Source organism: Sinocyclocheilus rhinocerous, unplaced genomic scaffold, assembly GCF_001515625.1.
Source record: "Sinocyclocheilus rhinocerous isolate Xijiao unplaced genomic scaffold, SAMN03320098_v1.1 scaffold860, whole genome shotgun sequence".
NCBI lineage: Eukaryota > Metazoa > Chordata > Actinopteri > Cypriniformes > Cyprinidae > Sinocyclocheilus > Sinocyclocheilus rhinocerous.
In genome coordinates this window covers 1577764-1596450 of record NW_015638565.1, presented here as the reverse complement: position 1 = coordinate 1596450, position 18687 = coordinate 1577764, and the positions used below count along the sequence as shown (strand labels likewise).

At 37.0% G+C, this 18687-nt stretch overlaps 1 protein-coding gene across 1 annotated transcript in view; it reads left to right on the top strand.

Annotated features, from left to right (window-relative positions):
• Positions 1-473: 473 nt before the first annotated feature.
• Positions 474-18687, top strand: part of LOC107749781 (diacylglycerol kinase theta-like) — a 39045-nt gene continuing 20831 nt past the window's right edge. Inside the window, exons 1-3 of the mRNA XM_016564955.1 lie at positions 474-1206; positions 5179-5258; positions 17784-17883. Of these exons, the coding sequence (XP_016420441.1) occupies positions 999-1206; positions 5179-5258; positions 17784-17883 (388 nt within the window). The 5' untranslated portion in view covers positions 474-998. The remainder of the gene's footprint in view (positions 1207-5178; positions 5259-17783; positions 17884-18687) is intronic.

Sequence of the window (18687 nt, the reverse complement as noted above, 5' to 3'; positions counted from 1 at the left end):
AAGTGTCACATGATCTTCAGAAATCATTCTAATATGCTGATTTATTATTAGAATTATCAGCAACAATACTACTGCCAGAATAAAAGTTACGCCTTCTTTCTTTGCGTGAACATTTGGGCGGTGTTATGCAAATCTTCCCACACAGTGACGTAGACATGTGGGGGCGTGTTTAAACGAGGCATTTTACGAGGGCGTGGAAAAGTCTTAACTTTTATAAAGAATATCTCTTTGGATTTGAGACTTTAGTCTTTGCAACTTTACAGATCTTCTTTATGCACCAAGAGCTTGTAACACTCCAAAGAGAAAGGAAAAATTGAAATCGCATCATATAACCCATTTAAGAGTAGGCTAACTTTAAAAAGCAAGTACTAGTATCATAGATAGATTTAATATAAATAGGCCTATTACATATTAAAACGGCTTGCCATAACTGAGGCTCCTGCTGTGAAGCTTTTGTGTGTGTTTCCCTCTGGCCGGATCACTACTACAGGCGGAAGTTACAGGCGCTTGTGTTGGTGAGGTGAACATCTCCCGTGGTGAGAAAGTGGAAAGCAGCGTAAAGGATAAACAGCAGGCACATCATATATGTGGACGCGGTGGATTTATTTTCCCTTCCTGCATTGGCAGACTGCTGGTTTTCGTCGATAAAGGCAGACTGGCATATTTATTGAGTTTGATGGTCAGATCGTGAAGCTCTCACAGTAACTAACACACGCGCTTTGATTGGAACGTACAGACACTCTGGTACATTGATACATTGTGGCCAAACGGCGCGTTTCCGACTCTTTTTAATACGCGATACATTGTGGCCAAACGGCGCGTTTCCGACTCTTTTTAATTCCCTGAAGCGGGAGAGAAGAAACATTCACTTTATTCAGCGATGACTCGATTGGGTTTAACATAACTGCTAAATCACGTATGTGACTTACACAACAGCCAACCTAGTGGTGCCTTTTATTTTGGGGGTTTGCACTGGATTTACATTGTAAGTGACAGAGATGGCAGACAGCGGTCGGGTGAAGCACGACAGCCCGAGCTCGAGCCCCGGACCCAGGAGAAAAAGGACGCAGCAGTCGCCCGGTTCAAAGGCGCGGTATTCGGTTAACGCTCCCGGACACTGCTTTCGGAGAGTGACCCTGACCAAACCGACCTTCTGCCATCACTGCAGCGACTTCATATGGGGGATTGTCGGGTTTGTTTGTGAAGGTAAGATGCTTTATGGATTCACTTGGTCGGCAGGTTCCATTCAGCAAAGCAATGTCAACAAAGCGTCTTTAAATTCCCTTATGCTAAATTTACACCGAAAAGGTGGTACAGAAGCGCTTTTGAAGTGGTATTTAGGTGTCTTTACAGACTGTTTAATGCTGCTTAGAGGTGAAAAATGCATATGCGATATATATGATAGTGCTGAATGAATACTCTTAAATAAACAATATTTGTCAGTTGACCGTTTAATGGATTTTACATCACTTAACCATTTCTTTTAAAGTGAACGCATCTGATTTGGTTTCAAATAGAATTTTCTCATACCAGTTTGATTGACAGTTTTGATTGACAGATTATGATCGGTGCATGTGCCGTCCTGGAAAGCGAAGGAATGAAGAAGGTAATGTTTAAAAAAAAAAAAAAAAGCATGCAGGAAGTCCAGCATTTCTCTCTCTCTCCTCCACACCTCCCTCTCGAAAGAATGATCGAATAGGCTAGCTTGTATACTAACTGGGGAAGACAGATTGATGCAGATCGATCCGACACACTCCTCCTGTTGGACAGGAATCCGTGATTGGCTGGTCATGTGCAGGAGGACACTTTGATGAGTTCCAACTGATGGAGGCTGGTGACAGTGTGAGAAGATCTGTACTATTCTCACTTCAGTCAGTTAGATGTTTACCATATGTGTTTTTCTTTACAGAGCTGCTTATTTGAGTTACAAATAAGCAAGTAGTTGTTTAGCATGTTAGATTAGACTTTAATCCAAAGCAGTCCTTCTGAACAAACCTCAGTGATGCCCAGTGGTAATGGCTCAATGATTTCCTTTTGCAGGATTCAAGAGTACAACCGACAGCCCAGCTTACAATGAATTAAGACGGAAAAAAAAAAAGATACAAAAGAACCATAGCTGTGGTTCATATGACTCTTCGAGTATATTCCAAGTTTTCAGAAGTCATACAGTATCTTTGTGTAATGAGCAAATCAATATTTGACTGCAATGGCTGCAAACAAATAATTGAATAAGTGAATTGAACTTGACTACTGGATTAGGTCATTTAGTGAATGACTCATTCACTTCTTCTCTCATAAACTCTGATGAATGCAAGTTAGGGTGGATACCAGTCTTTTCAATGAATAAAAACTTAAATTTGCAATACAGAGTATGATTTCGGAATACATAGTACATGAGTCATATGGACAACTTTTATGATGCTTTTGTGTCATTTATGAAGCTTTTATTTATTGTAGTGCATGGGGGAAAAGCACCAGTTTTATCTCCTTTTGTATTCAGTTCTGGGTTAGTAACTCTTGGCTTTGCAGAATCTGTGATAGAGTATCCTCTCTAAAGACCAGCCAGAGTATAATCTATGGCTGAACTGATTTCTTTTGAATCTTTATGAGAATTTATCACAATGATGCTGAGCTGTATGTTTTAATTTTTTATGTGAAAATGACAGCAAAATAATCATAATGGAGCCAAATACCCTTCCATCTGATTTCTATATGTAAAACATGTTTTTTCCTCATGCACATAGAGTGATTGAAAACTAGACCAGTCTTGCCCTTTTAAAGCCTGTTGCTGTTTCCTAGGTGGATTTTAATCCACTATGTTATGCTGTTCACCAGGGTTTCACTACAGGCCCTGTATGAATGATTCTGGCAGATTCGAGCAGCATTACTTTAGAGACAAGTGGACTGGATTTATGTGGCCGTGAGATTGGCAGGGCTGGAAAGCAGATGTTGACTGACACATGTGGATGTTACCAGGCAGAGTTAGGCAGAAATGAGACGTTTCTGTTACGTAATGTTGCTGCAGTGAAGTCGTGATCGACTCTTCCAGGTTGGCATGGCAACACATAGTCCAGTGGAGCAAGGCGGCAGGCTGGATGCTGTAGCCAGATGGACCAAGAGAGAGTAGAACATAAACACACGCATGCTCTACATTGTCATTCGTATTGTGTTTATTGCATTGGTGAAGAGACTAGTAACATGTCAGGCTTAGACTAATGAATTAACATACTTATTAAATTGTATTCATGAGTGCTGTTTTTAAATGCAAGACATGACTATAGTCTTTTGTTATGATCGACTGATATAATGCAGATAAACAAGACGTACTTAATTTCTAAAATTAGGACTTATTTTAGTGAAAACTAAATTCACATAAATACTTGAAAGCAAAATATGTGCATTATGGTATACTGATGCACAGAAATGGAAATTCTTGTTCGAACACGAAAAGTGGAGCCGTTTTAGGGGGGCGTGGCAGAGTCTTAACTTTTATAAAGAATATCTCTTTGGTTTTGAGACTTTAGTCTTTGCAACTTCAGGGATCTTATCTATGCACAATCAGCTTGTAACACTCCAAAGAGAAAGGAAAACTTGAAATCGCATCATATGACCCCTTTAAATTAGTCACTAGTTGGTATAATTGACCATTCTATAATGTAAAAAAAATATTATGTAAAAATATAATAGTAATTTAAGTCTTTGTACTAAATTATTTTAATTGGTGTGGCTTTAAAAATATGCTCTATCAATTTTTAAAGTTTTGCATAGCAGTCTTGTTTAAAGTCAGTATTACATTAATCAAATTCTAAATATCAAGATGTCCATAAAATAGCTTTCTACATTATTTTTGGATATAACGCATTAAGCAATTATTAATCGGCTTGTAAACAAGAGGTCTATCTTGGAAAATCCAAGTATGTTTTAAATATATTTTTAATAAGTATTTCAATTGTGCATGCACAACTATTTACATTACGGTACTATTTAATTATGATTAAAACGGAATAATTCAAAATCCAAAGATATTTGGCCTACTGTGAATGAAAAACGATAACATTAAAATAGTAAAATGGTATCTAAATTAACTGGTTTTATTCAAGTCAGAAATATTTTTAACATCACCGAATCAACCTAAATATATTCACTTATTCAAACTAAATCAATATATATGGGTTAAATCAGGTAGAAATAACTCTTTATGGTAACAGTTGCAAAATACAGTTGTCATTGAAATTTTGGTCATTGAAAATTAAATTGAGAGAATTTAGAAAAAAATCATTAAAAACAGAAAGACAGTTTATACGGTAAAGGTATATGTTGTCATTCTAATTTTAATTAGTTTTTTTTTTTTCCCAAAATTACTTTTTAATTTTCGGTGGTCAAAATGTGTGTGCACGTGCACCCCTAGAATTCTCCACTGACTTTCTATAGATTTTGGAATTAACATGAGGTGAAACTCCAGCTACATATTCTGTCACTTGTGTTTTGCATGTTAGACTTAACAAAAATGTTGCTAAAACAGTTTCATGGGTTCATATGACAAAGGTTTGTGTTGAACAGACTTTGTGATTTCCTTAACAGCATGTGCATGTGGTTTCTAACTGTTTCTGATTTCACAAGAGTGGTGGGCTTTAGAGTGTGCGTGAGAATGCGTCTGTGGTACAGTAAACTTTAGAATGTTTTCCTTGCTCTTGTGGTTGTGATAGTGAGAGGAGCTCTGCCTGACCACCAAGATCACTTCCTGTCTCTGGTAAGCATGAAAAGCAACAAGTGCATAAGTGAGGTTCAGTCTGTACTGAGGGCCAAAGTGGGCTCTGACAGCACCTTAAATTGGGCACACAACGATCCAGCGGTCAGTGCTCTTGTCTTTCGTGCAAATTGTTCTCTTGAGCAGTAAATGCTGTTGCTTGATGTTTGACAATCTTTGTGAAATTTCACCTAGTCATAGGTTGACCACTATTTTGCAATTCATTTTGGTATTATAAAAGATTTATTATGCACTGAATTCAGTTCTGAATTGTGAAAATTACGACATGGTACACTGGGCTGAGAGTGGACTGCTGAGAAAGAATGGCAAGTTTTCTTTTTGCTTAAGCTGCTGAAGCCACATATCTTGGCAACATAATGCACCATAATTCTGTGGCCTGCACTAAATCTCTCTCTTTTTTTCCCCTGCAGTGTGTAACTTCATGTCACATGAGAAGTGTTTGAAGCACGTCAGGACCATGTGTTCCTGTATGGCTCCCACACAAGTTCAGGTGAGTAAAACATGCCACATATGACAGGGTAGACAAACATTAACTTTATGGGTAGATCTCATGAAACTTGTAAAAAAACATAATCAGGTCATATTTAAAAAGTTGTATGATTCTTCACCTTTGAGACTTTTATTATATTATAGTGTTACTTTTTATTTTGCATTTATCAGTAAAAACACTCCATTACAAACGTGAGAATCTAATGGAAATTTTTAAATAAAAAAACATAATAAATATTTTAAATAAAAACATTTTAAATATTATTAAAATAAAAATATAAATACATTTTAAATAAAATAAACTTAAATTATTCTTAAAGTCAAACATCTAAATACATTGAGAAAAAAAAGGTTATAATGGTTTTATTAAAAAAATGTGCTTCGTTGTCTTTGTACAAAATATGTTTTCTTTTTTTGTGAATGTAACTTGGACATGATCTTATGCGATTCACCCTTATTGGATATTACACTTATAAGGCAAGACCAGGTTGCTTTCACTAACAGCATTATTGAGGCATCACAACGCTGGATGGATGCTCTTGATGAAAAGTCTTGAACAATCATGCTGTTAATGAAGAATGATCAAGCTGTTTTGCAGCGTATGATCATGCAAGAATGATCATAATTAGCAGTTGATGCTTTACCTGTCTTATCCGTGGCTTTGCATTACAAACAGGAAGTGCATTACACCCTGAATCTCCATTGAATTATTTAGTCCTCATATACTGACTGGAACCGTTTTGCTCAGTGACACAGCAGTCAGTGTAGCCCTTTGTCCAGCCTTCATAATGAATTACTGATGACTTCCAGTCGTGTTGTGGTCTTTCGTGAAGGCCAAGTGTCAGCCAGCCTTTGTGCCTTTTGATAGCAGCTCTTCTAGCAATCTAGAGCTTTATCATAACAGCCTAGAACGGAAGTTTTTTCTCTCTCTCAGTGTACTCACTACTGATTATAAACCCAGTCTATAGTTGCTTATCCCTATGTACGGATATTAGGGATGGAACGATTAACGGTTTCACGATAAATCACGATAAAATGCCCTGACGGTTAGTATTATCGTTTAAAATTGAATTATCATCAAAACCGTATTTGATTATCGCGCTTTTGAAAACTCGCGGTAAATCCTGTCCAGCCAGCATCAGTCTGACGCAGAAGCAGCATGCAATGTTGTTGTTTTTTGCACGAGACGAAATGGCGGAAGGCAGTGACAGCGCTCGGGAGATTTTTCAGCCATCTAAGAGGACCAAATCGGTGGTCTGGTCGTATTTTGGCTTTTACAAGAGTCCTGAAGGCAATTTAATCGAGGACGGTCACCCTGTCTGCTGATCTTGCAAGAAGAAAGTCGCTGCAAAAGGGGGAAACGCATCAAATTTTTCTCAGTCATCTTCGTGACCACCCCCCACTGTTAGTTCAGTGTGTGTATCAGTTCTTTTTGAACATGTTCATCTAATTTTAACAAAACCGTGATAATATTGATAATCGTGATAACTTTGGTCACTATAACCGTGATATGAAATTTTCATACCGTTACATCCCTAACGGATATAATGCAGGGCCATCATTGTCCCGTGCACGGGGTGAGGAGGCCCACTTATACAAATTTTGTCCCAATCCCTATGAATTTTAGCAGTGGCCTTGGTGATATGAACATATTGTGTTGGCATGCTGATGTGGTTTGTTACACTTTGCTCTAGAATATTTTATTCTGTTTGCTAGTCACATTTGGGATGGTCAAAAAAAATTTTCACCATTGTTCATAGTAACTTGCTGGTGATACTTTAATGTATTTTGTATCAATCTTGATGTGTGACATTGTGGCTAAATGTCGTACAGTAGCTAGCTAATTAGTCCATAGAATAAATACTTGTGTGTATAGTGTGTTTTTTATTTCTATATGTTTCTATATTTATATTCTATATTAATTTCTAAACAATTCTATATATTTGTTGTATATTTTATTTTTGTTTTATATTTCTGTATAGCTTAAATTTTTTTATTTATTTATTTTCATTGTTTGTTTTTTTTCATCTAATATTTATATCTTATTTTATTTAAGCTTTATTTCAATTATTGAAAAAAATTTTTATTCGTTTTTGTTTTAGTTAACAATGACAACTGTGCTTGTCTGATTGCTAAACCAGTTATTTGTGACATTGTAATGGACAAATTTTTACTAGATTAAAGATTAAATAGTTAGATTAAATAATTAGATTAAAATCAGGAACTCATGTCCATGTATTTATTTATTTGTCATTTAAAAGGTAATTAATTAATTGGGACTGGAATGTAATAAGTGGGATTTTTAATAAGGATTTTTTTTTCCATAATAATGACTAAACTGTCCTTTATGTATTGATTGTATCAATCAGATATACAAAAAGGCTTTGAAGAGTTGCTTTGGCTTGAAGAAAATCTGCTAAATATAAAACAGGATGTACATTTAACATGAAACAATGAACAGTTCTGGTTAACAGCATATGATAAAGTAACCTCATGAGATGCTCGCTGCTTGGAAACTGCATCCTCTCAATGTGCTGATGCTACATGTGTTGCCGCATCAGGGCTCAGTTCACAGCGAGAAAAGTCTGCCTCGCTTTAGCCAAATGGCACAGAGGTGACACAGACTCAGTAGCCCCTCACTCAGAACAAAGATCCAGGGGGCGGGGTTGGATCCACATCCAGGGGGTGGAGATGGGTGGGTTTAGGGATCAGGGGGTGGAGACGGGTAGGTTTAGGTATATGTAAGGTGGGAGGAGTTGGATCTGGATCCAACCTCGCCCCCTGGATCTTGTGTTCTGCAGTGAGGACCATCTCCACAAACTGGCCAATTGCATCAGAGCAGCCGCAGGGCATGACAGGAGGCTGAGTCAAGCACCATGCCACATAATGAGGTGGAACAGAAACCACTGGTCTGAATGAAAGACAGGCCTTCAGAGACTCTTCTGGAAGTTTGCCTTCATACATAATGCATGCAGAGACAAACAAGAAAGTGCATGCAGTGTTTTTATTCTCTTTTTCTAGTTTCTTTGGCTGGAAGACTGATGTCTTCAGTTTGAAAAGGAAATGGATGTGACTTTTTAAAAATTGTTTTACTGGCTGAAGACTTTTCTCAGCTCTGTGTGTGTGTGTGTGTGGGGGTAGGTGGGTGTTGTAGGAGAGTGACAGTATCCGAGCCAACTGCTCCATTAACCTTTACTCAACAACCTCACTGGTAAGGTGGGAGGAGTTGGATCTGGATCCAACCTCGCCCCCTGGATCTTGTGTTCTGCAGTGAGGACCATCTCCACAAACTGGCCAATTGCATCAGAGCAGCCGCAGGGCATGACAGGAGGCTGAGTCAAGCACCATGCCACATAATGAGGTGGAACAGAAACCACTGGTCTGAATGAAAGACAGGCCTTCAGAGACTCTTCTGGAAGTTTGCCTTCATACATAATGCATGCAGAGACAAACAAGAAAGTGCATGCAGTGTTTTTATTCTCTTTTTCTAGTTTCTTTGGCTGGAAGACTGATGTCTTCAGTTTGAAAAGGAAATGGATGTGACTTTTTAAAAATTGTTTTACTGGCTGAAGACTTTTCTCAGCTCTGTGTGTGTGTGTGTGTGTGGGGGTAGGTGGGTGTTGTAGGAGTGAGTCAGTATCCGAGCCAACTGCTCCATTAACCTTTACTCAACAACCTCACTGAACCAATGTCACGATTATGTTCAGTTTAGTTCAGTTCCTGTCATGTCTGTTATGAGCTCTCATTAGTTACCATAGTTTCTGATTAGTTAATCCACGTCCAGCTGTTCCTGTTTAGTTCCCTCATTTACCATGTGTGTAGTCCTGATTCTGTTCTTTGTCGGTTATTATCTTGTGTTATGTATCACGTTCTATTAGTTCTACAGCTTCAGTTTCGAACTTTCACGCTTAGTAACACATACAGCTGTTCTCTCACCACAGTGCAACAGTGAAAAGGGACCCCTTTCAAACAGTGTCGCGTTCCGAACGTTGTTTAAGTGTATTGCGGTATTTAAAAAATTTGTATCATAACAAAAATAAACACCGGTATTCGGTATGAACCGGTATACCGCCCAGCACTATTTGAATCTCACGCCTGTATTCCTCGTTCCTCGACAACTTGTGACAACTGCATCTGAGGAAATACGAACACAACAGTTGCAGCCATTCGACACTGTTATTACTGAAAATCGAGAATATGTCCTTTACAGTGTTGGGCAAGTTACTTCCAAAATGTAATACATTATATATTACTAGTTACTGTCTTTTGAAAGTAATTAGTTACGTTACAATATTACTGTCTCTGAATTGTAATGCGTTACACTACTTTTGAGTTACTTTTGAGTTACTTTCACCAAAATATCCACATTAGTATTATAAAATGCCAAAATGTAGTTTATTGCTGGCTGCTCATTCTACATCCAGTGGAGGGTGATGTGGTAGGTCTATATAGCATAAAATTATAAAATCATATTTAGATACTGGTAGGCTATGTAGGTCTACATTGTTACGTTGTAGTTTAGGTTAAACACAGATAAGCACAAACCGCATTATTACATTCATAAATAACACCGGTAAATAAAGCGAAATGTTATAATGTACAAACAATAAACACAATACCTAGCCTATAGGCTATTTTGAACGGTTTCAGAAGAAAAGAATGAAAAATATAAGTTGCTAAACAAGCCAAAATTAGGCTAATTCAATGCGAAACTGAAAGCAAACGGCACTCTCGCACAGCCTACCGCTCTCATTCGGCATTAATCCAATTAAATGAGTCCATATTTGCAATGTATTTGAATGCTAAACTTTTATTATGTAAACCTGGCTTACTTAACGCGCTTAAAAAAACATCCTCTTCACATGAGCAAATGTGTGTTTGGCCTGAGCTCAAGCTGAACGGCACGGATTGTACTACGCAGTATGCACTATTTAAATTAACCAGTGTATCTATATGTTTGGTTGACTGTATTTTATTTTGATAATGAGCTGCAACGTTTGCAATGCTGTAGGCTATGTGTGTGCATGAAGCGCCGGCGCAAAAATACTCCGTCATTTTTGGTCATACAGATCATTCGAAACTGCAATGTGTTTACTTTAATTTCGGTCATCTCGGTTTCCTTTCTGTGGACTTTCGTAGAGCGCAGCGCCACACAAATAGCATATGAACCAAACTCAGCAGCATATCTCTCAGTCTTTTCCTTTCGTTTTGTTAATCTGTTAATTGGGCTATGTAAGTCAAATATTTTGCATATTCATTCATTTTATATATAGTCTATGATTTAATAAAAACAGATTTTGTTATTTTTAGTTAATCTAATTCCAGCAACAGGAAATAGACAAACTATTTTACCCACGGAGTTTTTTCCTCTGGTGCTGTTTTGCGGTGTTAGTAAATTCACCACTTAATTTTGAGTTAGAATATTGTTGTAACTTGCGTTACTGAGATTGTAACGAGTAATAATATTACCCAAATTTTATTAGTAATGCGTTATATTACTGCGTTACAGTAAAAAGTAATATACTACTGTTCCTTTAAGACTCGAAAAAGTTTTTAATAGTTATGTATCACTTATTGTGAATAAGTGGAAATAATTTGTTTAATAAATTTGAAATCAAGAAATCATGCGCACACAACACATTTAACTTCTGAAATGTGACAGATTTCCTTATGAGACAAAACATATTGGCAAGGTAAAATGTAGGGTTATGTTAGTGGAAAAGTAAGGTCATTTAAGGGTTAGCGAAAGTAAATTTAATGAAGTAATGAAGTCTGTAGAATAACTTGCACTGTTGAAACATGTACAATAAGGGATCAGTGTTGTTTTAGTGCAGGGTTTCTGTGAGTCTTAAAAAGGTCTTAAAAAGTCTTAATTCGCCTTCCACAAATTAAGGCCTAAAAAGGTCTTAAATCTGAGCAGAAAGTCCTAAATTCGTAAAATCATGGCATTAAATGTTGCATGCACTAAAAAAAAAAAAAAAAGAATATCTTCTATAGTATTTTTGTTTTGTTTTCCAGTACAAATATCTAAACATCAAGATACATTTACTTGATGCAAATTGAACATTAAGTCTTCTTTTCTGAGAAATAATAAAAAAAAATATATATATATATATAAATATGTGAGTTTATGCATAAAGCAAGAACAAATATGGCTATGGGGGTATGAAAACCTTGGAATTAAGCTGATTGAGACTATTGGCAGATATGTGTTATTGTTTTAGTCATAAACTTACCTCATTTTATAATTTTCTTATAAATATTGACATTGTTCCATTCAATTTATTCTTTTACTTGGTCTTAACTTTATCATTATAAAACCTGCATAAACCCTGTAGTATTTATATGCTATTATAGTATCTATTATATTATGTATTATAGTAGCTTTTATTTTTATAGTTTTAGTTTCCTTTGTAATTTTTGTTTAAGTTTTAGTATTTTTTTTCTGTGCTTTTGACATTTTTATTAGTACTTTAAAAAAAATGTTTAGCTTTGATTTATTTTTAATTTATTATTAAACTTACTTGGAAACATTATTATTATTTCTAATTTTCTGTAAAGTTTTTTTGAGTTTAGGTTTTGTATTTTATTTTATTTCAGCTTTATTTCAATTATTAATTCAGTTAATAATTTTAGTTTTAGTTAGCAATAACCACTGCCAGGGACATTTATTAGAGACATAAATTTAGTCATTTTTAATTTGATGTTGTCTTTAAAGTAGGGCTGCACGATAAATCGCATGCGATATTTAACGCGCATCTTGTCAGAAAGCCGGTTCTTTAATCAGCGGTAAATCTCCATCACCTGCGGGCTTTCACATTGAGCAGCATTAACTAAACAGAGCCGTTGTTCACTGACGAGCTGCGCAAAAAAATCGCGCGAATATGAACGTGGTTTGGCGCAGCTCGTCAGTGAACAACGGCTCTGTGTAGTTAATGCTGCTCAATGTGAAAGCCCGCAGGTGATGGAGATTTACCGCTGATTAAAGAACCGGCTTTACTGATAAGATGCGCGTTAAACATCGCATGCGATTTATCGTGCAGCCCTACTTTAAAGTAATTACTCACAATTTAGGTTTGATGAATCACGAATCTTAATCGATAATATGAATATCAATCAAAACAACAAAAAGAGTGAAAGATTTATGTATTACATATAAAGACTAGCAAAACCAAGCATAATTTTTCCATCCATTTTTCCAAAAGCACTATTTCAATTTTAGTAGAGTACCTCAGCAGTAGCCAGTCTAGCCACAGAGCAGTGGGCAGCCATTTTTGCTGCCAATCACTTTGGGATCAGAGAGCTGGGCTAATGACAGGAAACGAGGTCACGTCCGGTAGGATGCTCTGCAGTCTACTGTAGTGACTCCCCTGGGAGGCCAAGAGCCAGTGAGGATGTGCAGCTCAAGGACACATGCCGTAGGGTGTGTGTGTGTGTGTGTGTGAGAGAGAGAGAGAGAGAGAGAGATGGAGAGAAGTGAAGTGGTGTCCAATACTCATAATTTGTGCTCTGCATTTAACCCATCCAAGAGCACACACTCAGCAGTGAGTAGTGAACACACACACACACACACACACACTCACCCACCCAGAGCAGTGGGCAGCCATTTTTGCTGCGGCTCTCTCTCTCAGGTCCGACTCTCTAACCATTAGGCCACGACTGCCACGGAGAGGGAGATGTGTGTGTGTGTGCTTGTATGGGGCCTCATCATCAAAGATTTGATTACTTCGGCAACCTTAAACACAAAACCTCGCCATATTTTCCTTTGTATTATGTGGAATTATATTTTTGTCCCTAGAGTTGAGGTATTTTCTGTGCAGTGGCTGTATTTTGGCTCGTGACATTTCTCAGCATTATGAAAATGTTGGCAGTCCAGGCTTCTAAACAGCTGTTCCGTGTCTTTGAGCTCACAGACATCAGCGAGTTCGATTTCTGGCTCCTTCGCATCTAAATTGTGTGTGCTTGTATGGGGCCTCATCATCAAAGATTTGATTACTTCGGCAACCTTAAACACAAAACCTCGCCATATTTTCCTTTGTATTATGTGGAATTATATTTTTGTCCCTAGAGTTGAGGTATTTTCTGTGCAGTGGCTGTATTTTGGCTCATGACATTTCTCAGCATTATGAAAATGTTGGCAGTCCAGGCTTCTAAACAGCTGTTCCGTGTCTTTGAGCTCACAGACATCAGCGAGTTCGATATCTGGCTCCTTCACAAGCATCTAAATAGCCTGATTTGCTTGAGCAAATGTCAAGCTATTTTTCTTCTCTCAAGCCATATATCCAAATACTGAGTGAAGCACCTAATCTATCCCATCGTACACTGTGCTGTGTTCTGTCGTGAGAACGTCAGCCCCTAAATGTCACTTCATTTTTTTTTTCCACTGATGTTGACAGGTCTTCCTAGCTGCACAGTCCCCTGCCTTTTTGCAGTACTTTTAGGTACTTTAGCTTTTAGGGGTAAAACAGCTTGGTCCAGTACCATCAAAGAGGCACCTTTGCTTCTATTATTTTGTTAAGGGTATGGAAAAAAATACTATGGACAGCAACGGTTACCGTCAACTGTTTGTTTTGGAGTAAATGATGACAGAATTTTCATTTTTGGGTGAACCATCCCTTTAATAATAGTATAGACTATTTGAGGTTAGATAAGTTTGGGGTATATACTTTTTTAATAGCTACTAATTAAAAATGTTATTTAGCATAGATGCATTAAATTAATCAAAAGTGAAAGCAAAGACATTTAAAATGCAAAATATTTTTATTTCAAATAAATGTTCTTTTGAACTTTCAATTTATCAAATAATCCTGAAAAACATGGTTTCCACAAAAAATATTAAGCAGCTAACTGTTTTAAACATTGATCTTAATACTGTTTCTTGAGCACAAAATAGAAGAATGATTTCTGGAGGATCATGTGACACTGAAGTGATGAATGCTGAAAAATCAGCTTTGCCATCCCATGAATAAATTACATATTAAAATATATTAAAATAGAAAACAGTTATTTTAAATTGTAATAATTTTTGCTACAATATTACTATTCTTACTGTATTTTTATCAAATAAATACAGCCTTGGTGAGCATGAGAGGCTTCTTTCAAAAACACGCTCAAACTAATTTAGTTTCACAGTGTTTCTTTATAGTGTTCTCTGAATTTTAGCTGGGTATGAGAAACTGGGATGGGGAAAAAATGACACACTTCACCTTTAAGAATGCTTAATGGAAATGTTCAGCAGCATAGACATCCTAAAGGGAGTTTTCCGCCAATTAAAGGGAGTTTTTCCTGTGTGGGAGAATTACAAGGATGTTTTTTTGTAGCATGGCGAATGAAGATCAGTATGTCTCTCTAGATTTTACTCACCCAGACATCTTGGACGATTGGTTTGGTAACAGAACACCCCTCTAACCACTTATTCACCAGCCCACCAAAGTGTTTGTAGAATTATTTACCAACCTGCACATCAAGCAGCCAAAGACCTGGAGATATTTATCCAGAGCAGGCACAGTGCTGCCCGTTCAAGAGAGAGGAAATGGGAAGGAGAAGGCAGAAAGGCTGATATCTCCTCCCCTGTTTCTGTGCGGTCACAATCTGCTGTGTGATTCAGAACGTGTTCCCGTGAAATCAGTCGTTACAGATGGACACACGCAACAAGACAGCCCGGCTGGGATTTGTCACTGCATCCCTTCACTATATCAGAACAATTTGCTCTGGGTCTTTGAAAGCTCCAGCCAGGCTCACATTAAAGTTGTATCCTGGATGTTATTTAGCTGGATTCTATTTCCAGTTACAAGTGGGTATCTTTACGTACTTTGTGATTCCATTTGATTCATTATAATCAGTCACAGTCCAATTCCAAAGTGATTCTCAGTGCATCTGATTTTTTCTTGTTTTCAGTGTAAATGCACTGTTTTACAGTATACATGCTGCTGCAGACACATACCATTTTGTCTTATGTATACTTTTTCTTTTTTTTTTTAAATCAAATGCTGAATTTGTGTGGATCGATCCAGAATCATTTGAAAATTAATAATGATGCATTGGTGCAAAATGGAAATTTTTTTTTTTGTATTCAATAATGATCCAAATGCGGTTTCCTTGATCCGATCACAGTACATTATACTTAGTTTTTCAAGTGTTCATGTGCTATCTGATTATGAAATGATCAACCAAAATTGCATGTTAGATGTAAAGCGGGCTTCTATAGGAAGTAAATGTGTGAAAGGAAAAGGAGAACCACTCACAGACCATTTGGCTTTTCTTTGAGTGCATTTAAATTGCATATGTTTGTTTAAACAGGTTAAATGCCTTTAAATATAATGCTTGAATGCACTCACAGAGGAAAGATTAGGTTTCAGTGTTGTATTACGGTCACTGATCTGAATGTACTTATTTACTGTAAGCTGAAACTAGACTTCTACGAATGGCCCATGTGGTATATGGCACTTCTTGTTCTATATTCTGTTATTTTGACAAACGCTATACATTGAAACTTTCCTTTTTTAGGTGGTTCTTTATGGTCTGCAATAGGGCTGTGCGATTACAAATCAGAAAATGTCATTTTAACATCAGTGTGGAACATACAAACAAAAAAAATTAATGACACTAATTTTATATCATTCATATCTTTGCTTTCCATACACTTTAAGTACTTCTTCATATACCACAGCAAAACCTATAGTCTGAGAAAGTTCAAACATGATTAAAGGCAAGTGAGCAGTCAGTAAAAAAAAAAGAAATGCACGTTACAAGCATAGATAAAATAAACAGTAGTATTCAGATACAGAAATTTTGTATGAATTAAAAAGGCTGCTGTCCCTTTAAATCCGACTGCACGGATCCAGTATAAATGATACACATCCGATTTCTTTCTCAGCTGTTTACATTCATTTAAAACATAACTGACTGCATTTACGAGAATGATCGTCGAGACGGGTACTATTGACATAATTTGTGTGTATGTTTCTGTGTGTATGTGTCTGTTCAAACATGAGGAGGAGATGCGAAAGACGAATCAACTCGGTATTCGCGCGCTGTCTGAAACACGTCTCTCTCTGTGTGTGCGCGCTGCGCGAGATACGGCTTGTGCGCGCGCTTCAGGTGTGAGTCAGGCAGCAAGACGAGACGGCAAGGAGTTGTTTTCTGCAACTTATTGCACTGAACTCTTTTTAACGTCAAGCAATTCTCTGCTATATGCGTCGAACTAAAACTTTGACCTTTTGCAACGTTTTGATTTAAGTAGCCTATTATTAAAGTGATTCAGATATCGCACGCCCTTGCGATATGCATATTGCGATATTTCGATAATTTCGATATATCGTGCAGCCCTAGTCTGCAACACAATCAGATCCTATTATTCATTTCCATGGGGAATCTTGAGTTCTTTGCTGGTACATGAGGTCAAAAAGAAAAGACATCAGCTATTTAAATTCTAAATGCCCTCTACATTTCTACTCCCCTCCCCCAGACAGGAAGGAAGTTCGTGCATCCCTGTGCTTTCCCACCATTCACGCCACTCTAACAGGAAGTGATGTCACACAGAGGTACATACAGATCGCGTGCTTACTGGCACATGACTAGCCCATTAGTCATGTCTGATTTGTGATTAAATAGTTAGAATAAACCAGTTATTTTTAATGACTCTGTCAAACTGGTTTGCAAAACTGAGAACTTTAGGTAAAATGGTATGCAGATGACTAGGCACAGATGAAATATGCCGACACATTTCCTTGGGGTTTTTGAGATAAAATCTCAAAACATGGCAACATGTGTTAAACTGCAGAACCCGAGAAATCTACTGAGTAGGGTGTAGATTTCTTGTGGGCCTGGAAATGACTCAAACAGATCACTGAATCATTTTGAACCTGTTCTTTGACACCTAATGATTTGTTAAAGTGAATCAGACCTCCCAGACAATGTGAACATAACCGTGTGAGTTAGTTTCAGTTTCAGTGCAATGTGCCCTTCAAGTAGAGTTGGAAATATTGTAATGACAAGTTTCAAGCGCATGAATGACCAATCAAAGTTGTATTTACAAATGGGAAACTCAGAATTCTAGATGATGCACAAGTTGCCGAGTTGTGATGTTGGCAGGGCTGTGTCGATTTGAAACATGGCGGAAACACTGATCTATAATATAGGTGATATTGTATCTTTAATCCATATAGAGATCAGTTAGTGAAAACCAAGTCTTTTGCACATGGTGTTAATCACTTAATATTCACGGTTTGCTTCACATACAGCTGTGATGCCATGTATACTTAAGTGATAGAAATTAATATTTTTTAGATGTAATCAGTAGCTGAAAACAAAACAAAAAAATTATATTGTGAATAATAGATGTTCACAATATCATTATTTTGTTTTGTTTTTTAGATACTTCAATGTTATGATTCCGACTTGAACGCATGACCTGTTGTAATAACGAACGCCTGACTCGGAGGTACGAGTTTTGCTGGTGCACTTGAAGGCAGTGCAAGTCTCAGATTTATTGTATTAATCATTTTTCTCCTTGTTTGTGGTATAGGTTCCTGTAGCGCACTGTTTCGGTCCCGCCGGCCAGAAGAAGAGGTTCTGTTGTGTTTGCCGAAAGCATCTGGAAGGCAGTTCAGCTCTGCGCTGTGAAGGTGTGTGTGTTTTTTTTTCTACAGTATGATGGCATCAGGATGTTTTCACCCTAGTAATGATTCCAATCACTTTATTTAAGGGCATTGATCACAAGACATGAGCTGACTTTGCCACAAGCAGAATACCAAACCTAGGCCTGTCACGATAACATCTTTTTGTTGTGCGATATATTGCCCCAGAAATAATTGCGATAAGTGATATTATTGTCATTTTAAAGACCATTTTATGCCACTGAATATATAATCTTAATGTAACAGCATAATAATGCAAGAAGGCCTACACACTTCCAAATGAGAACAAACTTTTAATTTTAAAAAATATTTAGATCATGGAAATTAAGTATCAAAATATTAGATACCTTAAAAAACCTGAATAAATAGTAAATGAACATTTTCTAACAAAAAGTGCAAAGTAACAATTAGAAAAAAAGAAAAATGCACAAAGAGCATGTATGGAGATTTTTCCATCTACAGATTTTTCCCTGACCTTCTTTTCTCTGTAAATTAAGGGCGCACACAATTGCTGAAAAACAATCACTACTTATCAGCCAGATCCCTAAACAAGACCATATCTGCAGATTTTAAATTTGACCACTGTGCGCAATAGTACGAGATGTGTACCACGTTATGTACGAGAAGCTGCAAAAGACACAGGTGGAAGTGGAATGTAAAAAACACGGTGACATTAATTTTTAAGTAAATATAATGGGCGATATATTGCGTCACCAAAAATGATTGAGGTCATGTACATATATTGTGCGATAAGTCGATATTGATTATTGCGACAGGCCTAACCAAACCTGT